The 24,670-nt window shown below is 43.3% G+C and overlaps 2 protein-coding genes across 9 annotated transcripts in view; both read right to left on the bottom strand.

Moving 5' to 3' along the window:
• Positions 1–270: 270 nt before the first annotated feature.
• Positions 271–7,192, bottom strand: LOC136782002 (uncharacterized). Of its 7 annotated transcripts, none has more exons than XM_066741096.1 (11): positions 7,069–7,133; positions 6,818–6,860; positions 6,627–6,754; positions 6,477–6,555; positions 5,106–5,225; positions 4,893–5,039; positions 1,294–4,805; positions 1,069–1,226; positions 796–994; positions 609–731; positions 271–530 (listed from the first exon to the last, which is right to left on the bottom strand). In XM_066741096.1, coding segments are annotated over exons 1-11 (4,635 nt in total). In that variant the 5' UTR covers positions 7,071–7,133; the 3' UTR covers positions 271–406. The 7 variants fall into 7 exon arrangements, with proteins under 7 accessions (XP_066597193.1, XP_066597191.1, XP_066597192.1 ...); XM_066741094.1 differs by having other exon boundaries at positions 1,294–3,401; positions 3,468–5,039; XM_066741095.1 differs by having other exon boundaries at positions 1,294–3,167; positions 3,252–5,039.
• A 610-nt stretch (positions 7,193–7,802) lies between these two features.
• The window catches only part of LOC136782111 (homeotic protein spalt-major-like), a 40,464-nt gene continuing 23,596 nt past the window's right edge, over positions 7,803–24,670 (bottom strand). The window contains exons 1-8 of one of the 2 annotated variants that reach the window (XM_066741295.1): positions 20,513–21,228; positions 15,265–18,711; positions 14,303–14,436; positions 13,825–14,070; positions 13,240–13,537; positions 12,712–12,860; positions 12,198–12,371; positions 7,803–12,004 (exon numbers count right to left, since the gene is read on the bottom strand). In XM_066741295.1, the coding sequence (XP_066597392.1) occupies positions 11,600–12,004; positions 12,198–12,371; positions 12,712–12,860; positions 13,240–13,537; positions 13,825–14,070; positions 14,303–14,436; positions 15,265–18,711; positions 20,513–20,612 (4,953 nt within the window). In that variant the 5' untranslated portion in view covers positions 20,613–21,228 and the 3' untranslated portion in view covers positions 7,803–11,599. Of the gene's footprint in view, positions 12,005–12,197; positions 12,372–12,711; positions 12,861–13,239; positions 13,538–13,824; positions 14,071–14,302; positions 14,437–15,264; positions 18,712–20,512; positions 21,229–24,670 lie in introns of those variants that run through there. The other variant, XM_066741294.1, reaches the window with a different exon arrangement.

The following is a 24,670-nucleotide window of genomic DNA, read 5'->3' on the forward strand; positions in this document are numbered from 1 at the left end:
CTAAGCGTGGGCGTAGGGCCCGGTTCTTCCACTTGGTTTCGTAACGGCACAGACTGATTTCCAATATTAAATAGCAGCGTCTCTCCTTGCGTGTTCCATGCCTCGGAAGGACTCCGAATCTTTACGATCTCGTTCAACGAACGAGAACCGGTAGTAAAAGCTCTTGGGATGCATATATTAATTTCTTCATTGGAGAATTATGAATGAGAGAAAGAGACAGCTAAAACACATCGTATAGCCGTACGAATTTCAAGGCTTCTCGATTCACAAATTAAAATACTAGTGCTTTATTCGAGATAGATTACAACTGGAGATCTGTTAATTGTATTGCTTATCCCTTACGCATTACAGATAAATTATAATTAAGATTAGAGTAAAAATTATATTACGCAATAATTATTTTTCATTATCTATCCAATTTTTTTGGGACCTCTGTCAAGTCGATATAATCATGGACATCGTTCATATATCCCCTCAGGAATCTATGGTTTTTTTTTACATTCATTATCAGCTCTCTAATATCCTTCTCTCTGTTAAGAGGTTGTAATGATGTTATTAATTATAGAATAAATTCGTTCGTAACTTCTACCATCAGTTATATTACTTACTTTACTGTGCCATTTAAGCAAGAGACCTCAATATCGTCTTTGGTAATGCGATCGAACGGCTTAATTGACATTGTAATTTTTAAAATCGTTTCTAATGTATTACTCATAATAACGAATGATATTCTAAAAATAATTTATAATTAATATTCACACGCAGGTAATTGTAGTAATTCGACTAAAGCTTTACCTTTCTAAGGATATCTCTATTAAATTCACATCATTCAAACGGTCCAGGTCAAACATGAAATTCATCGCTAGTTTCACTTCTTGCGTAAAATAGTTTAACAAAGATGAAATTGAATTCTTACACTTGTAGAGGATCTCATCTACGTCGATTTTTTCCAATAAGAGCCGATGAACGATTTTAGCCATTATTGTACTACTGTCTAAAAATAATTTGTATACTTATAAAATTTATCGTTTTCTCTTTTTGTCTATCACATTTTACTACCTTACTTACCTGCTAGTCTAGAAAGCACTTTGATATTTTTAACATAGTTTATTACATTCCCATCCTCCTCTAAATATAGTCCAACCAATAACGAAGAATTTATAAAACCAATTACCAACAATTTCTTCTCCATGTTTTCATGAAACAGCTCCCAAATAACGTCATCGCTGAAAATGGAAAAATAAATTATTTCTCATTATCTATCTTCTCTTATTAAACTAACAGATTAAGTACCTTAACGATTCCAATTTTAATTTCTTGACTAAAGAAAAAAATGGGTCTTCAGGAGTAATTGCAGCTTCCTCTGTATTTGATTCTTTGACATCAGGATAGTTTATTGTGGAGTATTCACTCGTATGTCGTTCAATTTGATTCTTCGATAAAATTAATTGTGAACAAATTAAATTATCGGGATCTTCACATAAAACTGAAGGCTCCTCGGTGCATTCAGGTACCCATTCTTCCTCCTTTTTCCTTTGTACTGCCTCCTCGTTAGTATTTAAACCGACCTCATTCATTTTTTCTGCAGTAAAAGTTTTAGAATACGTTTCCTTATTTTCTGCAAAATCGACTCTCTCTTGCTTCTCCTCAGCGTCAGAATAAATTTTGAAAGTATGTTTCGATTTTTTGCAAATGGGTTCTTCACTTATATTCGATGACGTGGAAATACTGTCGGAATACAGGAAAGAGGGTGCTTGCTCATCCTCCAGAGGAACAGCTAGATCTACATCGTCGAGGAATAAAGAACGATGAAAATTGGAACGTCGAGGAAGCTCGCTTGGACTGAAAATACGATTTTCCTTGTTCTCACTGCTAAAACTGTCGTTAATAAACGTTTCTGTTGATTCTGGGTCAGTCGGAGAATCCCCGTAAGAAGCCTCCTCTTTACAAGAATCATTAAATACATTACTAGATCCTATAGAATAATCTGTAAATAAATGAGAACTCTCTGAAACTTGAAATGTATTTTGAACAGATGGCAGATCATCTGCCTTCCTATTTGATCTGCTTATTTCGACAGTTTTAGAATTTCTGATATCTGAAGTTAAGGGAGTTTTAGATTTAATTTTCGGTTGCAACATCCTATAAATACAACTTTCGTTTAAATGTAGAGAAGTATTGCTGCGAACCTGTACATTGGGAATTCCATTTATACTTTTCTGCGCAGATTTATTCTGGATTATACCAGCAGTAGGTGTTATACATAAATGAGAATTACTCGATTCTTTAGTATATATATAGTTTGAAGATGAGTTTCTTTTCTTCAAGAAACGTGATTCTGAAGGCATTAAATCTCTGCATACTTTTATTTGTTCCACTGATGTATTCTGAGAGACAGTATTCTTTTTAGTAGACGAAGTCCGGCTTCGATTGCTAAACATTTCTTCATTATTCCTTACAGGTTCAATATTTGATACTTGTGTACTTTCTGTTAAAGTTTTCTGTTCTGTATAATATTTTTTGGATACTTCTTTAGAGCTATCATTAAGGACTATAGTTGTTTGAGAAAATCCAGTTTTTCTTTGATCAGAGATAAATCCTGTCTCCTCCATTCGCACATTATGAAATATTTTGGTTCTATCAGTAACGAAATTTTGTCTCTCATTACTTATTACTCCTGTTTCTTCCATATGCATATCCTGAGATACTTCAGTTTTATCGGTACGAAAATTTCTGCTTGCATCATTCATTACTCCCATATCCACCAAAGTTGAGTCATCTATCACTTGGGTGTTTTGGAGAGCTACACTTTTTCTTTGAATAGGAATTAATCCTGTCTCTTCCATTGGCATATTGTGAAATACCTCTGTTCTCTCAGTAATGAAGTTTTGTCTCTCATTATTAATTACTCCTGTTTCTTCCACACGCATATCCTGAAATACTTCAGTTTTATCAGTAACAAAATTTCTGGCTGGATTATTCATTACTCTCATATCCACCAAAGATGAGTTATCACCCACTTGGGTCTTTTGGAGAGCTACACTTTTTCTTTGAATAGAAATTAATCCTGTCTCTTCCATTGGCATATTGTGAAATACCTCTGTCTTCTCAATAATTAAGTTTTGTCTCTCATTATTAATTACTCCTGTTTCTTCCACATGCATATCCTGAAATACTTCAGTCTTATCAGTACCAAAATTTCTGCTTGGGTTAATCTTTACTCCTTTGCTCACCAAAGATGTGTTACCTACAACTTGGGTTCTTTGGGAATCTGCAAATTTTCTTTGAATAGGGATTATTCCTGTCTCTTCCATTGGCATATTATGAAATACTTCTGTTCTCTCAGTAATGAAGTTTTGTTTCTCAATATTAATTACTCCTGTTTCTTCCACATGCATATCCTGAAATACTTCAGTTTTATCAGTACCAAAATTTCTGCTTGGGTTAATCTTTACTCCTTTGCTCACCAAAGATGTGTTACCTATGACTTGGGTTCTTTGGGAATCTGCAAATTTTCTTTGAATAGGGATTATTCCTGTCTCTTCCATTGGCATATTATGAAATACTTCTGTTCTCTCAGTAATGAAGTTTTGTCTCTCATTATTTATTACTAATGTTTCTTCCATATCCGTATCCAGAAATACTTCCGTTTTATCGGTACCAAAATTTCTGCTTGAATTATTCATTACTCTCGTATCCTCCAAAGATGAGTTATCTATCACTTGGGTCTTTTGGAAAGCTGCATTTTTTCTTTGAATTGGTATAAATCCTGTCTCTTCCATTGGCAAATTGTGAAATACCTCTGTTCTCTCAGTAATTAAGTTTTGTCTCTCATTATTTATTACTAATGTTTCTTCCATATCCATATTCTGAAATACTTCAGTTTTATCGGATCCAAAATTTCTGGCTGGATTATTCATTACTCTCATATCCACCAAAGATGAGTCATCTGTCACTTGGGTCTTTTGGAATGCTGCACTTTTTCGTTGAATAGGAATTAATCCTGTCTCTTCCATTGGCATATTGTGAAATACCTCTGTTCTCTCCATAATGAAGTTTTGTCTCTCATTATTAATTACTCCTGTTTCTTCCACATGTATATCCTGAAATACTTCAGTTTTATCAGTACGAAAATTTCTGCTTGCATCATTCATTACTCCCATATTCACCAAAGATGAGTCATCTATCACTTGGGTCTTTTGGAATGCTACACTTTTTCTTTGAATAGGAATTAATCCTGTTTCTTCCATTGGCATATTGTGAAATATCTCTGTTCTCTCCATAATGAAGTTTTGTCTCTCATTATTAATTACTCCTGTTCCTTCTACATGCATATCCTGAAATACTTCAGTTTTATCAGTACCAAAACTTCTGGCTGGATTATTCATTACTCTCATATCCACCAAAGATGAGTTATCTCCCACTTGGGTCTTTTGGATTGCTACACTTTTTCTTTGAATAGGAATTAATCCTGTCTCTTCCATTGGAATATTGTGAAATACCTCTGTTCTTTCAGTAATGAAGTTTTGTCTCTCATTATTAATTACTCTTGTTTCTTCCACACGCATATTCTGAAATACTTCAGTTTTATCAGTACCAACATTTCTGGCTGGATTATTCATTACTCTCATATCCACCAAAGATGGGTCATCTATTACTTGGGTCTTTTGGAGAGCTACACTTTTTCTTTGAATAGGAATTAATCCTGTCTCTTCCATTGGCATATTGTGAAATACCTCTGTTCTCTCAGTAATGAAGTTTTGTCTCTCATTATTAATTACTCCTGTTTCTTCCACACGCATATCCTGAAATACTTCAGTTTTATCAGTACCAAAATTTCTGGCTGAATTATTCATTACTCTTATATCCACCAAAGATGAGTTATCACCCACTTGGGTCTTTTGGAGAGCTACAGTTTTTCTTTGAATAGGAATTAATCCTGTCTCTTCCATTGGCATATTGTGAAATACCTCTGTTTTCTCAATAATGAAGTTTTGTCTCTCATTATTAATTACTCCTGTTTCTTCCACATGCATATCCTGAAATACTTCAGTTTTATCAGTACCAAAATTTCTGCTTGGATTAATCTTTACTCCTTTACTCACCAAAGATGTGTTACCTACGACTTGGGTCCTTTGGGAGTCTGCACTTTCTCTTTGAATAGGGATTAATCCTGTCTCTTCCATTGGCATATTGTGAAATACCTTTGACCCCATATTCTGTAACTTTAACGAAAATTTTCGTTATCAGTACACTGTTCAAAATTGAATCATGTACATGTACAATTTCTGCCTCCCTTTGGGAAGGACCAATTTGGTGAGAAGTATTTTTGCTATAGGATAGTATAGGGATGCAGAAGCTATACATGTAGTACATGATTCAATTTTGAACAGTGTACGGACCGAAAATGATATATATATATAGATATACATTTATCATTTCACATATCGATATTTATCGTAAATTTCTGCTTAAGGATACCAAAATTTGTTGATAAGAGTTAAGCCGAAATCAGACGATGCTTTTTTTCGTGCTAGATTGCTTGGTGAATTGAAATATTTTTTGCTGATTGGTTATAATAATGCAAATATCCAATCAGCAGTCATCATTCTAAATTCAGCTAGCAATCCAGCACGAGAAAAAGCATCGTCTGATTTCGGCTTTACAGAATTGCCCTTCTGATCTCTCAGTAATGAAATTATTATGTCTCCCATTATTTAATTCTTCTATCTCTTTTAGAGGCATACCCTTAAAGATTGTGGCTTCTTGAGAAGATACTGACTTTATTAAATTAGAGATCATTCCTGTCTCTTCCATAGGCATATTAGCAAACACTTCAGTTTATCACTAACAAAGTTTTGTTTTTGGTTGAATATTATTCCTATTTCTTCTATTAACATATTTTAAAATATTTTAGTTCTATCAGTAATTGTGTTTTGTCTTTCATTTGATTTCAATCATATCTTTCGTGTAATATCTGTTCTCTAAGTAAATGCATTTTCACTAAACCTAGTTTTTATACTTGTTGGTTCTTCTGATATTTTATGGAAAATTTCATGTTTACCAATAACAGTATTATCAATTGGGATTGACACAAGAAAATGTTTCCATTTCATCATGATTTATATCAATTTTAGCTTCTAAATCATTGATACCTCTAAATGCTCATTATTCATACTCTCTTTATCATCATCAATCAATTTTAGCTCTTTTGCTGAACTTGTCATTAAGCTCACATCAGAATCAAGAATTTTATGCTTAAGCATCATTGGAGTACTTTTAGGAAAGTCTTGAGTATTTGCACTTACTAAATTACTATGCATATCTGATAATGTACAAATCTGATCACTGATGTTAATCATATCAAGTGTATTGCCATCTTTACTTATTATGTTACAATCATTTCTACTACTAGATCTATTAATGTTTTGTCTTTCACTTAATTGAGGATCATTTACTTGATTTAATAAACAAACCATTCTATTTTCACTCGTATCATTTTCTTCATATGTATTATCCCAAACAGTTCCTTGCTCAATAGAATCGCAAAACTCTCTGAAAGTATTTAAGATTCATTTATATCAACTATTTAAATCAGTCTACATATCAAGCTAAACTATACCCACTTAACATGTTTCTTTTCTGCAAAGCTAACCCGTCTCTTAAATTTAGACGTTGTAGGTGATGATTCAGGCGATGAACCTTTAAGATCCACTTCTTGTAAAGGTTGACGTGCTTTTGGCAACTTCAAAATCTGCGATTTTAAGATATATGCATGACATTAAGTGTAATTCCATCATATCTTAGAATTACCTACCGAAGAGCGTCTAGACAAGTTTTGTGGTTGTTTAGAAGGTAACCTAGAATTAGAAATACTTGAAAACAATTCAATCCATGATTAAATTAACATCTTTATTGAAATAGAACTTGGCACTGCTGTATAAAGAAATTTAGTAGAATCCTTATAAGGGATCTTATTTCTTTACTTCCTACATAAAATATTATTTAAATGCAGTTTATGTAATATTGTTTAACATATTATTATAAATATATGATACTTATACGTACATTTCACATTTAAAGAAAAAAATTCAGTGTGAATAAAACGTAATAAATAATAAAAACGTTATTTTGAAATTATAAACTGACTACGCGCAGTGATCATAAAATAGAAAACTTTTAGATGATAAAGTCATGATGGAACTCTTGGGCTTAAGCTTGCCGTGAAGCCTATAAGATGTGTAACATAAAATATTGTAGATTTTATCGGTCATGTATATGTAGTATAAGGCGTGTTAATGCTTTCATTGGTCAAGTCTGTTAGTGCTGATTGATATCTAGTAAAGTTCCAAATTGACCCTAGTGAATTTTCACTTCTCACTATTGTCGGCTTGAACACTGCGATCCAATCCGAAACCAATTCACAAATCGTAAACCGCATAAATGTACATAAACAAGCATGTATGTATAAAAAATACTTGGTACGTTTAGTGTTAAAGAAGGCTGAAGGGGCCTAAAAATATAAGAAATTTGGTGTGTTCACAATAATGTGTCGGTAAAATCGGCAATTTATCATCGTGTTGCCATGTCATATCGGCAGATGGCACTGATCTTCAATTTTTTATCTCGAGTTTAAAAAATTGTATTAAGGTCGGTCGGTTAGTCAGCTGAAAATGACTTTTCCGATCGAGTTGGTTCAATAGACATGGACAAAATAGACTAGTTTAGACAACAATAAAATATTGTCAATGCCGAGGGAATTAGAGAATACTTTTCATTGTTCATTCATGTTCATAATAATGGTTTATTGTTGAAGTGATATAGATATATAATGATTCGTAACGTATTTGACTACAATGATAAGTTTTACAATTATTTGAGTCATGTTTATACACGGATTATACAATATGTACAGAAACCTAAAATCGAAATCAATACTCTTTTGGACATTTCTCGTGTGCCAGGAATTGTTCTCTCCTCACCTAGTGAGTAGGGTACACGAGAGTATACACCTTAAATATACTCCATTCGCTTAAATTATGAAAAAATTTGGTAGTTACTCTTAGACGTACAACGATCGATAATTCGACCACTCGAACGAGCCACTCGACTCTCTCAACGTCCGCTCGTCACTCGGACTATATACATTAATAGAGCTTTCAGCTGTATCTGGTCGAGCAATTGATTTTTCAATCGGTCGAGGAACACGAAATTTGGCATCGTCCAATAGGAAGAAGGCCCAGCATTGGCCACTTTGAAAATCGGATCCCGATGTTCACCAGCAGCTCAGCCGAAACCACGAGATCCGATTTGGTAAATGACTTTTGCGTTTTTGCATCGATTTATCCTAACCGCATCGGAGCTACACTTTATTTAACCTGCGCTGATATAGCCAATTTCACTCGCTCTCACCCAACGCACAAGTAGACGCTAGTTAAATAAATAGACAAAAAAGAAATGAAAAACGTAACATAAGAAGAAAGAAGAATTGCGATATGTTCAGTTGCGAAGATTTCACAGCTCCGGAATCCACGAGAGAAACTTAAAGCCTGGCTCTCTCCATCCGTTTATCACTCGTCGTTAGCCCTTGAAAACATGGATTCCCTTATCGATAGAAACTAGCTTTGACCAGCACCGAAAAATAAATGCCCGCGAAAAAGATTGTGATTTTCTGGTGCTCTAGGATCACTCTGCCTCTATAGATGTGTGTGTATGTACGAATTTATCTTTTGATTATCGGGGCGTGGTTGGCACTTTTGATTTTCGTTTAGGCTTACGACACGAACAGATTTCCAGTTTTACGATTTAAATTATTCCAGTCTCGTTGCTGGGCGCAGCAACGCAATTAGAAATTACAATGGAACGAGAGAGTCAAAGGTGTCGTAAGATATTATCGCTAGATACGGTTGAATTATGCTAAGCAATGGCTATGCGAGATAAGGATCACTGGTTTTTTTTTAACACCGATCTCTTTTGGTTCCAACCAAAATCCGTACAATCAATCGACTCGCGCGGAACGATTTAACCCTTTCTGACCCGGTGCCCATCCCAGTAGACATGTATATTTTAAAAAATCATATAAAATGTTTCGTACGTCGAATGGATTTCAATTCTTACCGGTAAGTATGCGAATTAAAAATTATTCTCAATATTTCACGTTGCGTAGAGATAAATAGCACTGAGGAAAAATATTATTCACGCCTAATTTAGTCCGAGTCTGAAAGGGGTAAGTGCAAGTTTTTCTCCGTGACACACACAATTAAATGACTTCTTGGTTTGTCGCGTTACTTTGGTACCACGCGTTCGATCAGCATTATAAATAATTTTTCTCGTTTACGCCAGTGGACTTGATTGCATTTTCTTCAGTCAACGCTTTTTACAACAAAGGGAGCGGCCATGTTTAAAAGAAGAGCGTGCTAAAAAAAACTTGTGCAGCTCTTGGATCACACACGACTCGCGTAAGGTAGGTAGAAATTAAGATCGATTCACACGAGGATGCCAGACATTTTTTTCGTACCGTCCAGTGTGAATCGAGCTTTATACATACACAAACTCGCTTTCGCTCTTCTCACACTCGCAATCACACAGCGTACGCACACACACTTAAATCTCTCGATATCAGTCCCGCCGATCACGAATGTCAATGTTTACATACATATACACGCACGCTCCGTATTAGGGATACGTATACATATACAGTGAAAATGCTAGTGTGCGCTTTTGGCAATGTTCACGAATAATCGGGCTCGGAGATCGATGGATCGGTATTCCTCAAATGCTTTCTGTTTCTCTGTTTTCTTTTGCTTTTTTTTGTACTTTTTTTTGTTATTTTCCATCCGCGCTCTTTTCATCCCTGATCAATTATAACATCCCCAACGATGGCTATCGTCGATCGAAATTACGATACATTAAATGCAACAAGAACCAAAGACCATCAAAATTAATTTTATTGTTTTCAATAAAAAATATAAAATTCATTGTTTAGAAAAGTGCAAAGACGGGCGCTCACCAAGGGCGCACATGCAGGATAATAAATAAATATGGAGCTCGTACCACGCGTGTGTGTATATTACAAAATATTACCGATCCATTGGGAAACATTGCACGGGCTCGAGAAATAATTAGAATATTGATGAAGCATCGGCTGGAAGTCGAGTATTCGACGAAAATCGAATTGATTTTCACTGGAAGGAGGAATGCACTTATACTTTAGCTGAGTATTACAACCATATCGGGTGAGGGATGCATCGGCCTCACTCGCAAACTGATATAACGATGCTTGTCTTTTAAATGAGGATTAAATAGTAATGATTACTAGTACCTACTCATCTTACTTGAATTGAATATTATCAAATTTTCACCGGCAAGTCATGTTTCGCGGGTTCACGAATGTGACGGAACCGGATCTTTGATGAAGAGTTGGATGCGGAGTGAGGTTATAATTAGGAGGAGGTTAGGGGGAGGGGTTGTGGATTCTGACAAACAAAGCTTACACGTAATAGCTGGAACAATGGAGAATCCTATGTGTGGAAAGCGTCGTGCGAAATATGGTCTCCCGTAAACATTTAAATGTACTAAATCAAATGGAACAACACGATTCTTTGCTTCGGGGGAATCACATGACCGCCATATTGGATATCGGGTTTTTGGGTGAGATACGAAGGTAACTTTTGAAGCTACCGGTGCTCTCGTACGGACGACAATAACGGCGGTGCACGAATAATATTTCGTTATAATCGTACATAATACTATTATACAAGATATAAGTACATTGGTTTAGTGATTGCAGGCTGCTCCTCTCATATCACAGCGAGGGGCGCTGCCGGGCCCGCCAACTAACTTAGACTTAACAATAATTAGCATAATTTCTCGCTCTCTCTCTCTCTCTCTCTCTCTCTCTCTCTTTCTCTCTCTCACTCTCTCACTCGTTCATTATGTATATATATATATACGAATACGTATAATTGTGTGCTCGAAATTGTTATCCAACGATTAAAATGATACTAGTGTACACAATTGATTCATTCGCGCCCTTTCTTACCCTCCTATACGGTATATTCGTATGTATATATGTATAGAATTAATATGTAAATAGCTTTATGTATAATATTTATAGTCTATGGTATTCCTGGTTTTTGACCATCGTGTGTAACTGGACGGTCCGAATTACGGTGGAGCCAGCGACGCGACGCCACGTGTCTTGCGGCTCGCCATCTTGTTATCGACCGAGCTCAGTCTAGGCGTCCGTCACACTGGACCACCGCTCGAAAGAACCATCGGAAGACCCCAGAATCACCCGATTCGAGGCCAGGGATCCCCCGGGATGAATCAGGGAGACGTTCTAGCCTAACTCGGAAGCTGATGGATCCTCAACGGACCTTTTACGCATTAAGACTAGTGTGATAATAGGAACATGCTGTCTTCGTCTGCTGCTGGCAACAACACGGGGATATGTGATCAGAGTCTGAGGGAGGAAAACTTTCTTCAGCGGGACACAACGTTAGATCCGAGGTTTCGGGACGGATAGCTTCGTTCCGGAATGGGCGCCATTTTTCTCTCCGTGCTCTCAAAGCGTCGATCTTACGTAAACTGGATATGTTCACGCAGCCAGACCCTCTCCCCGCGGAGCAGGCGGTGGAGGAAGTCTGGCCGATGGTGGCGTTGCGTTACTTTCCGTCCTCGACGGTGTCTCCCTCTCGAAGTGGTGTTGCAAAGCGTCACCAGTCCAGGACGGCACGCTCGCGGAATTTTGGCTGCCGCTGTTGGAAGATGGCGTCCCCGGCGAGTGGGACGGGGACGGAGTCTGGAACAGCATCGAGCCCGAGGGGATCGCCGATTTTCCATCTCCCAGTGGACCATTGCTAGGAGCCATCGGCTGTTTTTCCAACGCGAATCCACCGGCTCCACCGCCGTAAACCGAACCAAATAGACCCGCGTACTTTCCCGCGCTCACTCCGTGAGAAGGCAGACCGTTGTTGCTTTGGATCACCGAAATCTCGTTCAGCTGTAAGTAACGCCTGGTTAGCTTTATTCGGGGGCTATAACCTACAAAACCAAAGAGAGTTGTAAACAAGAAGCTGAACAAGAAATTTTGAGGTTAAAGTGAACCTTGTGGACCGTCAAGGGAAAATGTGCGTTGAAGATGAGCGAAGAAGAGACATTATGGCGAAAGAATGTAATAATTTTCGTGGACTCACTTTCTGCTGGACCCCGTTAAGGAATGGCGCGGGTAGGTATGGATAAAAGAGATCCGGTCGACGCTGTAGAAACTCCGAGTCCTTGGGTGTGATGGGCAGTGGTGGCAGGTCTAAGGACATTCGACGTCCTCGACGAGACGCCCCGTTCGTCCACATGTGAGTACCCATGTGTACCTGTAAGTGTGAGATCGTCGTGTGAGACAAAATGATGAGAAAAATGGAAGGATCGGATTTGGATTAAGATACATAGATACATAGATAGATAGATAGATAGATAGATAGAGAGAGAGAGAGAGAGAGAGAGAGAGAGAGAGAGAGAGAGAGAGAGAGAGAGAGAGAGAGAGAGACTCCTTATAGAAGCGCTTATGTAAAGCAGCAATATTTTCATCGAGCTTACAGTTTGTACGTTACGCGCTAGCGTTAGTACAAGCATTAGCGACTAGCCGGTGTTAGTATAAGAACTCGGAGAACTCTCGAGAAGGAAGTGCGAAGGGAGAAGAAGACTTTTGGATACCTTGAGATTGCCCTTGGTGGTGAAGGCCTTCTGGCATACGGTGCATCGGAACGGTTTGTCGCCCGTGTGCGTTCTCATATGGATCTGGAGCGCCGAGGACGATGAGAAATTCTTATTGCAAATCTGGCACAAGTGCTTGCTCGGCACGCCTGCAAACACACACACACGCACACATTTTTTTTTGGAATTTCGCTGAGCCGTTGTGTATTGTGACTAGCGATAAGCAAAAGCCTCCTCCGTAAAAATTGCAATGTGGTGCATCATCTGCGGAGGTTCGAGAAGTTCAGGCCCAATGGCCGGGAATAAGCTAGCAGCTATCTATGACGAGTAGAGAGAGATTTTCAAGCTTGTGGCTAATTTAGAATAGCGCTATGGAATGAGCATGCGAGAAAGAGGGAAGCTTATAAAGCAACAGCCAATGAACTATGAAGCTTTTCATGATTGATCGAAAGATATCTATAGATTGCTAAGGTAGCTATATAAGCGTTGCTCGATGAAGATTCGACAATCCGTTGAAGAAATACTCACTGGCTGGTCTCTTTGGTGCTGGCAAATCTCCCTCTGTCGGCGATCTCTTGAGTGGAACGATTGGCTCGATCGAAGCTGGTTGGGTAGGCGGAGGTGGAGGCGGAGGTGGTGGAGGCGGTGGTAAATTTGAGTCGTCATTGCACATTGGACTCCTAGAGCCCTCGAGGTCCTGATTCTGTTGCTGGTGCTGCGGCAAATGCTGCTGCTGTTGCTGCTGGGCCTGTTGCTTTGGATCGCCAAACAAATGCGGCGGCATATCACGAATCTTGTGTGTCAGCATGTGCTGCTTCATGTTGCCCTACGGATTAAAACGTTTTCTATTGATTGCGTCCGCAACTGCTATGCGGACCACGACTAGCTCTCTTGTGGACTCTTAAGTGCTTTTTATTCGGAGCAAGTGCGAATACTTTGAATTGAAAAATTATAAGAACCACGGCAATTGCAATAACAAACGCACGTTCGCTCCAAGAAGTTTATCAAGAGATGTATAGAGTATTGAGAAAGTACGAAAGAGACGATAAACGTTTTGGAGAGCGAGCATATGCTAGTTATTGGTCGGATGGCCAGTGGTGCGAAGGTCCTTACCAGGAAGACGTGGTCCGAGGGTAGAAGTCCGAGGGCGGGTGGCATCAGTGGGGGCAGGCGGACGGCAGGATAGACAGACGTCAGCCCCCGCCCCCCTCCATTTCCTGTCCGCCCCCGGCTCTTCCGATCCTCGGGCCGGCGTCGCCTGCGCTTCGGTTTCTCGCCTGACCCCTTCGCCAGGCTCTGCCCCGGAAACGTGCTACGCTGTTCCGCGCAACAGCACACTTCCGGTCCGGATCCGTCGCTCTGAAATTAGCGCAAAGCTCCGTGAAGCTCACTGTCCGAAGGACCTCTTCTAAGAACCGCCAGCTACCAGCACGAGTGTCGATATATACATATATATATATATTTGCCCCTCTGGTGCCCCTTTTTATCATTGCACACGGGGTATTTTAATCGCTGCAGATAAAACTGCATAAGCTCGTGGAAGGGCTGCGATTGGGCGTTTCTGATAACCGAGTTAAGTCAAATGAATTACCTTTGTCGAAAAGCCTCTGTCGCATATGCTGCATTTAAAAGGTCGCTCCTTCGTGTGACTCCGGTAATGAATCTCCAGTGCGGAGTTGCACGCGAATGTCTTGTAGCAGATATTACACGTAGTATTTCCACGTACTGCAACAGATCGTACCTCTTTACAATTACTTCTCAGCGATTTCCTTGTTGGAAGGTCGCTCTTATCTCACACCGATTCCTCAAACAACGAAATGAGAGCGAGAAATATCGTTCGAGGAATCCTTAGCGGAAAGGACTTTAGCAAAAAAAAAAAAACAAAACAAAATAAATAAAAAAATAGAAGAAAAACAAAGTAATATCTCAAAGAAGCGCTACTCTACCAATATCAACAACTGTCGACACCAATTCAATATCAATTTGACTCTATGGAAGGCTCCTTAACGATTAATTTTCAAGGAATGGGGGTGAATTGTGAATGCACGTGTATATTGTAGAAAATGATTTATTTATTGCCATACATATGCAAATTCTGTGTCGCTAAACTAATGTACTCCAGAAGTGATAAATAGACCTCTAAACGCTAAGTAGTACAGTGGATCTTCTCGAGTCGACTAATACAAATTTAATGTTAACGTTCGTCCAATGAGAAGCATTGGGAGAAGAAACGTATTACACGAGAAAGTGCTTATAAAGAATCCGGAACTAAAAAACAATAGGCGGAAGATAGAGACAGGATAGATAGAAAGAGAGAAAGAGAGAGAGAGAGCGCTAAATAGATAGATAGATAGAGAGAGAGAGAGAGAGAGAGAGAGAAAAGAAAGTGTTATAGCGGGAAAGGGGAGTGCTAGGTCCAGCTACACCACAGAGGATCAGTGTGAAAGTGTGTGGGAGGGTAGTGAAGGACGTAAGGGGTTGAGAGACTAACGAATAGTGGTCAGGGAAGGTGTAGCAGGAACTGCAGCTCGCCCTGATGCTAGCAGCGCCTACCTGCTGGCCCTCCGACGGCCAGACCCAACGGGTTGTAGGTAGAGGTGGCTGCGAGGACCGCGGACGTCGTTAAAGAGGCCAAAGCGCCTCCACCAGTGTTCATGGACGTCACGCTGTTAACGCTCGGGGATGAGCCCATGGTGGTACTGCTGGACGGTGACGAGGACACCGCCTGCAACAGTCCTGCGAACATGCCGAAAGGGTGCGACTGGTGGTGCGGTTGTTGACTCGGTGGTGGAGTCGACGCGGAAACCATCGAAGCCGGGGTCGATGATGCCCGAGGCGTCAGATCTAACGGGGCACCAGGATTTGGAGGACTGTTGCTCTTTTCGCCACCGTTGTAGCGGTGGAACGGCGGTGACCTCGCATTGTTCGGTATTATGGTAGTTGCGGTGGTGGTGATGGTCCGAACTTGATTCTCCAGAGCGGCGAGCGATGTCGAAAAGGACGGAACGAGGGTGTCTTTGTGGTCCTGTACCTCCTCGTGTTCCGGATCTTCGTCGTCGTCGTTGCTACGCCTGTCCCTGGCATCGCACCTCTCGTCGTCCTCTCGCCTGTCCTCCTCGTCGTCATCCTGCTCGTCATCCTCGTTCTGCTCATCCATGTACCTATGCTGCTGCTGCTGACTGTCGTCTTTCGAGTCCCCGTCGTTCTCCTGTATCGGTCTGTCCAACGTCGGGGGCCTTGCCGGTGGAAAGCCCAGCGAGAATCCTGGTCCGGCTGGATGAATCGGCGGGAATCCCTGTGGCAGAAACGAGGCTAGAGGATGGTGCGGGTATCCCGGTGGGAACTCGTTGACCTCGGCGGCTTGAATCTGCTCGGGGCTCAAGTCTGTTGGCTCTCCAGTGTGCAGTCTTATGTGTTGTTGCAACACCAGCGCATTGGTGAACTTCTTGTGGCATACCGGGCACTGGTGCAACACTCTCAATGGCGGCTTCGCTCTGTGCACTCCCATGTGAGTCTTCAGATTCCCTTTCGTAGTAAATGCCCTGCCGCATATCTTGCACTTGAACGGACGCTCTCCTGTATGAGTCCGGTAGTGCATTTGCAGCGCACTTTTGCACGAAAGTACTCTGTGACAGATGACACATTGGTTCGGATCCGTAAGCTTGTGCTCTATGTTATCCACCAATTGCTGAAGCTTCGAGGTCTCCGAAGTCTTGGTGATCTCGATCAGACTTTCCCAGGAGTTGTCGTTACTGCCGGGCCTCGGAAGAAGACTGGAGTAGATCGCTGGATCCTTGGCAGGATCCAGAATGACCTCGCCGGCCGTGGTCGGGGTGGTGGCAGCTCCCGGCGTTGGAAGATGAGAGATCTGATGCGGGTGATTGGGAGGACCTGGGAACAAGATTCCCGCGAAGGAAGTTTGGAGGCTTCCACTACTGGCGCTACTACTGGCCGGGGAAGCACCGGGATAAGCCAACACCTGCTGAGGCAAACGGCCAGCCGGTCCCCGCCCGGACAAGTTCTCTGGCTGTTCCTCGATATCCTCGTCTACCTCCATATCCACGTCGGCCTCCAATCGTCCGCTCATCTTGCTGTCCATGCTGCAGTCTTCGTAAGCCTGCGGATGAGACATCGGATTGGCTGTACTGTGCGGGGATCCTACGAATCTTCTATTGGGATCCTCAAAGTCCTCGCTCTCTTCCTCTTGCACCTCCTCAGCATCCTCTGGTTCCCTCTTCGGCGTGATCCTCTCCTCCTCGTGGCTCATTGGCCTCGGTTGATAGTGCTCCTGCACCGGCGACCTCTGCCGCTCGACCTTGATATCCTCCCTTTGCTGATGTTGTTGTTGTTGTAAATGCTGTTGCTGCTGCTGCTGCTCGAGCATAGCTTTCGTTTGTTGATTGTCGTGGTAGGAATGGCGAGAGTTGGACAAAACTGTTAGTGGTGGCGGTGGTGGTGGTGGTGGTGGTGGTGGTGGTGGTGGTGGCGGTGGAGGTGGCGGGGAAGTCGATGGAACAGAGGTCACAGGCTTGCTGAGGTTCTCCGGCATGTCGTGGTCGTCCGTTCGGTGATTCACAAGGGGCGTGCGGTAGAGGGGCATACCGGGCAGGTTCAAACCGAGGGGGACCGGCGGCTGAGGTGGAAGGAAACCATGGGCCGCCGCAGGGTGGAACGGGGGATGATGCGTAGGCGGTGGTGGGGACGGCATCGGCCTCTGACCCGAGGCTATCTGCTGCAGGAGCGGCGGGTGATACTTGTCCAGGTGCTCGGGGACTGGGTTCGGATTCATTTTCACATGGGGAAACTTGGCCGTATGCCTCTGGAAGTGGACCTTGAGGTTCCCTTTGGTGGTGAATCGGCTGCCGCAGACGTTGCATTTAAAAGGGCGCTCACCTGTGTGTGATCTAATGTGGATCTGGAGGGCCGAGTCGCTGCCGAAGACCTTGCCGCAGTAGCGGCAACGGTGCTTGAAGAAGGTCTCGCCACGACCACCGCCAGACTTGGAATCGTAGGGTGACAGCCTGGATCCCTTGCTAGCTCCTCCCCGAAAAGCAAGCTCGTCGGCCAGATTGTTCGCCAGGAGGCCCTGACTGGCGTTGTCCAGTACCTCCTGAGCCCGTTTCTGCAGCATCTCCAGAGTATTAGGCTCGTGAAGTGGCAGAGGGTCGGTGTTGGTAATTATGGACGAGGCTAGAGACGAGCTTATCGAGCACGGAGGTAGCATCTGATGGGACAGAGGGATCTGGCTGGTATCGCTCGTGGTGGCGGGCGTGGACGGTCCCGCTGATGCACCAGCGGGCAAGTTCGACGGGGACGAGCTAGCCGGGGCATCTTGGGACGCGGTACTGGCCACCGGTACCGGCGACGAGGCTTGTCTATGGTGGCTGGGCGGTCTCGAGTTCGGCGGTGAGGTCAAACTTGACAGAGCCTTGGGATGGATAACCGGTGACGGCGAGGTTTCCTTGCTGTCCGTGGACTCGGGGGCGTTCGGGCCACCGGATGGTCCGGTGGTCTGACTTATCGACAAGCGTTGCTGCAGCTGGCTTATCAGCTGCAATTGGAAGACCTGCTGGTGCTGCAGGGTGTAAAGGGTACTTTGCAGCAGCGCCAAATTCTGCAGCGCTTCCTCGCTGTCGGCACCACCAGCCAGGGCGGTCGCCGCGAACTGTGCCACAGCCACTTTTGTGTTCTGCAAGGCTTCGAGCGTGACGTGGCTGGTACCGGCTGGTGGAAAGATGCCTGCAGCTGGGGCTCCATCCACGAAGCTGTTGTTATTCTCCGCGTCCTGCCTGTGTCGCATTTGCTTCCGGGAGCCCTCTTCGTCGTCTTCCTGCTCCTCTTCCACTCCCTCGTCCTCCTCCTCGTCCTCCTCCTCCGCCTCAAGATTCTCATCCTCGTCCCCGTGATGAGATCTTGAAGCCGTGAGATCCACCGCCTCCTCTCCGCCCCCTCCTCCCACTCCACTTTCCTCTCCATCGGATCCAAAGTCGTTCTCCTCCCCTGCGACAAAAACATTCGATATTTCTTTTAGACATCCTTCTTCTCTCTCTTTCCCATTCGTTCCTCGCACACACACACACACACACACAACTCGCACACACTCTTAATATACACACGCGCGAGGGCGCGTATTCTCTCTTTTTCGTCTTCCTTTGTCCCCTCCCCTCCCTTCCCTACCCCATCTATCCCTTCCTATATCCCAGCGTCAATAAAACTGAAATTAGAGCAAGAACGTGGAACATTTAGACTCTGTTTGATTAGCTGTTATTATTATTATGTAGGACGCGACGGAATGGGCATTTACGTCATAGTTTTAATGTTCTTTTTTACGATGATATTAAAAGCAGCTAAAGGCCGATCATTGTAAGGCTTCGAGAGCCAACCAAGGTCGTAGACGTAGTATAATTCACAATTACATATTGTACCAAGGGAAACTGCGAATTGTGATTCGCCAAGAATCTTTAATAAGCCTCTGCCATGCTTCCGTCTCTCCCCTCCCTTTCTCATTTGGTTCTTCATTCTTAAAGTTGCATTTTATGGCAAGCGACTTTTGTACTTCTTTCCCGACAGCTGATAAAATAAAATTGATGAGATAGCAAGTTTTCCTCTCGATGGTGCAATTTATTATTGTAATCTCTTTGTTCATTTCTGTTCTTCGATACGTATTCTCGTACTAATATTAACGTTGGAACGACGCTCGATGATTTCAACGATCGATTAAAGCAGTAGTCCGCGCGTATTAGATTCGATCAAATTTATACGCGGGTATTAAAAAGTTGATTGAGGTAATCCGGGATTTCCGAAACGCTAAGATTTGTAATTATAAGCGTAAAACGTTAAAATTCAGAATTGGAATTATATCACGCGGAATATAAATCGATCGGCAATATTTTTCGCCAACGCATCTTTATCGTTCCCCCAATTTTCGTGGTTCAAGGTCAGGTTCAGAGCCAGGTCAAATTTTGGTTCCCTCTTCGACGCTTAAGGCGCCGCATCGTTCGAATCGATTAGAATGATTTGAGACAATCGGGTATAGAAATATCCTATTTATCGTCGGATGGTGCTTAATGAACTTGTTCCATTGCAAATTCGAGGAAATTTTAAGCCACGCGCCGTTGGTGAGATGTCGGGCCATTCGGGCAAGGCCTGGCCAATTTGTGTCAATGGTAAAAAGAAAAAGAAAAAGAAAAAAAAAGGAAAGATAGAAGGAAGAATCTCAAGCAAAGAAATTAGTATTCGTCACGGGCAGTGTGAAACCATACGGCAAACAATATATAAATCCAATCGTGGACACACTTGGCGTATGTGATGAAAAATGTAGTTTTCAAATTGATTGCTATTCGTCAAGCGAAGTCGTTGTGGAATCGCCCAGGCGTTTTGCCATCCCGTAACGGGCGATTTTCTTTTTTTTTTCTCCCTCCTCCGCATACGCTTTATCCTCTGCCAGCTCTGTGATCCACTTGAGGTCACGTGTCGCCAAGAAAACGAAATCCTGTAGCCAAACGCGATTCGTTAGACTCGATCGAAGGATCGGAATTTTTCGCCTACGTACACACACACACACACACATATATATATATATATATAAAAAATACACATCGGTAGAAAATTGTCTCGCCCAAAGCGACCCTCTCGAGTGCTCCGACCAATTACGATTAGTCATCAGTTTATCGAGAGAGTCGCTTTCACTATTGTTTACTCGACAATTAACGCGATAAAGGATAAAGGGCAGCGATCGTAGGAGTAAAGAGGTGGAACAGCATTTTTAATCAAAGCCACAAATCACGCTTTCACGTCGTACCGGAAGATTCGCGGTAAGTTATCTGCTGCCAGGACTTGTCCACTTTGCGAAAATTCCTGTTGTCCAGTTTTCTGGTGATGCTCCATCGCATCAGCTGCATCCTTGTTAACCCTCGTTAACGAGAATCCTCTAAAACCTTCCAGAGTGTCCGGATCAGTGCAAGTGCATCGGGAATCGATCGCCCGGACCACTCGTCGTCCATAAAGCCTAACTTCGGGTCTACCACTTTCTCAAATGATTGTCAGAAAAAACCTTCTCGCTGCCTCTAGCGCAGACGCACGATAGCCATAACCATAAACACTCATCGAAGCTCGCAGAGGTAAACACACTGGAGAATAATGAAGCTTTGCACAGTAGTCACCAAAAACTTTGTAGTTGCTGCGATGGTCGAGAGGAGATTTCAGGTTCTCGACTGGCTGTTTATATACCGTCGCGAGTGATCGATCTCTCTCGTCGTGGTACGAGTTGGCTCGAGTGCGAGAAGGACCGAGCGGTTTTGGCAGGTGTTGACGAGAAGAATGGATGTTGTCGTATAATTCTCAGTGGATCGGATCGATCGTGGAGAGAGGGAGAGAGAGAGAGATAGAGAGAGATAGAGAGAGAGAGAGAGAGAGGAAGTTGGCGAACCGGGACGACGTTGAGCGAGCGTCGAGCACGATAATAAGTTGGCTGGGTGATAAAAATTTCAGTAGGCATGCCAAAGGAAACGAAACGGCTTGCATCCGTAAAGGACGACGAGAACCGACTGATCGGCGCGCCGCGGTCCGCGCGGCACGAAGCTTCGAGCAGTTCGAGAAGCAGTCGCTTGGCGGGCCTGGGCGTAGGTTGGCTTCCCCCCACCTCTCCCCGTGCTCTTCCCCTACCCGCTAACCGTCGCCACCCCCGCCGAGAGGGGAGTCCACACGGTTATGACAGGAGGGGAGAGACTGGTGCTTGACTCATAAATCAAGGGGGAGAGGGGGCGGAGCCAATTCCAGCCACTCACCGATCGCTTATTAATTATTATCCAGCCTGCCACCCACGCTTCCCCCTACCACCGTCCCCATGCCCCATCGCTGTAGCAATAATTTCCCCTCTCGCGATTGTCCACCTGCCGCCTGATTTCATTTCCCTCCCTCCCCCTTCCATCCCTCCACAACGAGTATTCCTATAATCCTAGTAGCGTTCGATATCGAATTATGTTTATACCTATGTACGTATACAGGTATGGTAGTGTGGGTGTTTTAATAATCCGGATGTACGGTGGGTTTATGAGATTTTTTTTTGCAATCGTTGTCTTTGAGAAGGAACACGTAGATGGGATATGGCAGTAGATCAGGCAAGAGAAACCGTGCGTCGTCCGTGGCTGATTTACGCGTTGACTTAATTAATGCAGTAGGAAGAACGGGAGGAGGATCTTTGAGACTGGCTTTGCTTTGCTTTTGCGGGCCTGGCACACAAAGGAGTTGCCAGTCCACATTATCTCACGAGTCCTCGTGAAAGTCAGCGGAGCGTCTATCAGCCGGCGTGTCTCTGGCAAATTCGTAGTTTCTTCCGAGTGAAATGTTTATGTACCTCCGAACAGGAAGCACGAGTCCCCGTCGGACGTAAATTATGACTTCCGACCCATTTTCGCATTGTCGTCAGTCCTCCTACCTCCCATATTCCTTCATCCTTCTAAAAGACTCCTCGAGTGTTCTGCCAAGTCCTCCCCTCCCTCCCTTGGACTCCATGATTCCAAGCCGGTCCTCCTCTTATGATTTACGACGACGGTCAAATCATATACACGTGTATCCCAAAAGTCCTGCGGGACCAGCGTTGGGACAATGAACGAAGGTATTCCTGGTCTTGCGTACCGCAGGAGTTGCGTAAGAAAAAATTATCTTCCTTGACCTGGCTGCTTTCCCGCTGACTCCTAAGCGTGTGCCTCTTTCTTTGCGTCCCTCCCTCTATCTATATATATATATATATATATATATATCTATCATTTGACTCCTGGGAGTTGTAAAATTCTGGTACCTTCAATAATGCACGGTGGCAACCTTTCAATGGAAATTATATTTACGAAGCGTTAGAAAGTTTGTAACTCGGAGTCTCTGCAGAATTTTCACGCACTTCTCTCTGCTTCGAAAGGGTGGGAATTGAACGTTGAAAGGTGTTTTTGTGAGAGCGGCCAGTACTGAAATTGATCGTAAGAATAGAAGCCATAGGAGATGCCGGTGTTCGCACCCAATAACGCGTAATCGAATTAGACCCATTTTATACCTTGGAGATAATCCGTTGAAGTCGTCTATTTATTGGACTCGGTTCGAGGCGAAAGGCTACGGGACACACCCAACCAGACAGACCGTTTTAGCATCATTCTTTTGTCCTGATAAAGACTGGACTATCGCCACGCGTCGTGCATTTTACGATATCCACAACTCCCAATCAAATTATAAAAGATGTGCGATGTTACGGTCGGATTTATTTTTTCACATTTTATTCATGACTTTGCTCTCAAGGACCTTCTCGACGCTTCGTGTGCTTTCACCCGAAAGAGAAAATTCAAGGATCCTGTGGATCATCAACATTTATCTCGAACATTCTATTTTTGGTGATTTCTAAAATTAGCTTCGTCCGTTTTATTCCAAGATTTATTTTGGGAAAGGAGCAAAGACCTCTGGAAAGAGTGTTGTCCGAAGGGGGGAGGGTTAGTGTGTAGCCTTGGTCGACCTTGGCAGTTGGAATTGGGTAATTCCGGTGCAAGCGAGCCAAGAAAGTCCCGTAACTCGGTGGTTTTCGCTCGCATCGAATCAGTCGTCCAGTGACGTCACTTCCAGCATCCAATATTAACAAACTATTTCCATCTTGTTTTTTTTTTTGTCAAACTTTTTCTATTCAAAAACAAATCTTTGGAGAAAACTCGTGCAAAGATACTCGCGAGTCGTGATAGCGTTTGAAAATATTTTACATTCAGCCACGTTGTATCAAAGAGGAGGAGGAGGAGGAGGATAGGGTCTCCGAGAAGGATAGTGCATATAGTTGTTCGCGTATAGCATAGATAGATGTACGTTGGTCTCTGCTTATAGCATTAGCTTAAAGGTCTACCGTGTAAAGAGTAAGAAGGGAGGAGAGGGAGAATGATGAGGAGGGAGCTGAGGTGGGCTGGGGGCGTTTCGATGAAGGCAGGTGCGGGCCAATCGCGACGCGCCACGTGCAATTTCCCTCCGCGACTCTTCCCATTTATCTGGTCCCCTCGTCGAGACTTATTTCAACGATGTCCCCCTACCCGCAGAGAGGAAAGAACCTCCGAGAAACTACGAATTACGATGCCGATACGCTCGAGTAACCGAACGACCAGACGCCGCCGCTGCCACGGCCAAACTGAAAAAACTTTATGGGAAGCCCTGTACATTAAGCCCCTCCCCCTACAGGTCCATTAATCTCAAACTATTAATTTTCCCTCCTTTTAAATCAATCGATCAACCTCGCAGAAGCATTATTTCATTAGGATTCTTAATTGGAAAAGAATGTGCCTCGTCCGGAGCTCCGGCATCCCCTTAATAATCGGATTTTATTAAAAGTACCTACGGCCTGTATATACAGTGCGCACAATTAGCGTGAAATAAAAAAAATAACAGTTCCGTCGGCATGAGCCAATAATAAGAAGGCTATACACACGAGACTCGGAGGAATTAATCCGGCAATTAAAACCGCAGGCAGCTTTATTGTTGCGCATAGCTCGCGTGCAGGCACCGATGGGATAATAAAAATGAGAGGATGAGGAGGTGTGGATGCCGCGGGCGTTCGGTGCGTGAATATCGTGCGTGCCTTCGTCTTATGGCCTGTACCGGAGTTATTATTCAAGTGCCTCCGGGCCACTTCCGGTCGGCCCATGCGCGCGCTCTGCTCTCGACCAGCTCTCGTCGCGCCAAAAACTCTCACCAGTGACCTTGACCATCCATCCCTGTGCCACCAGCTCATTTCTCATCTCTCCCATCCCCCCCCCCCCTCCCCTCCTACCACCTTTGGCCACATTCAAAAAAAGACGGAGCAAATACGTCGCGTGACTCTTAAGGTTAAACCTGGCACCAGGTTACGACTCTTTTTCTTCGTTGCATCGGGAAACTTTCTTTCCATTCGAATTTCTGCTCGTATTTGGGCGATATTACGATTTGTGTGGCAGATAGATTAAAA

Source organism: Prorops nasuta, unplaced genomic scaffold (assembly GCF_024137725.1).
Source record: "Prorops nasuta isolate Cenicafe-Biocafe unplaced genomic scaffold, Cenicafe_Pnas_1.2 PNAS00025, whole genome shotgun sequence".
Classification (NCBI taxonomy): Eukaryota; Metazoa; Arthropoda; class Insecta; order Hymenoptera; family Bethylidae; genus Prorops; species Prorops nasuta.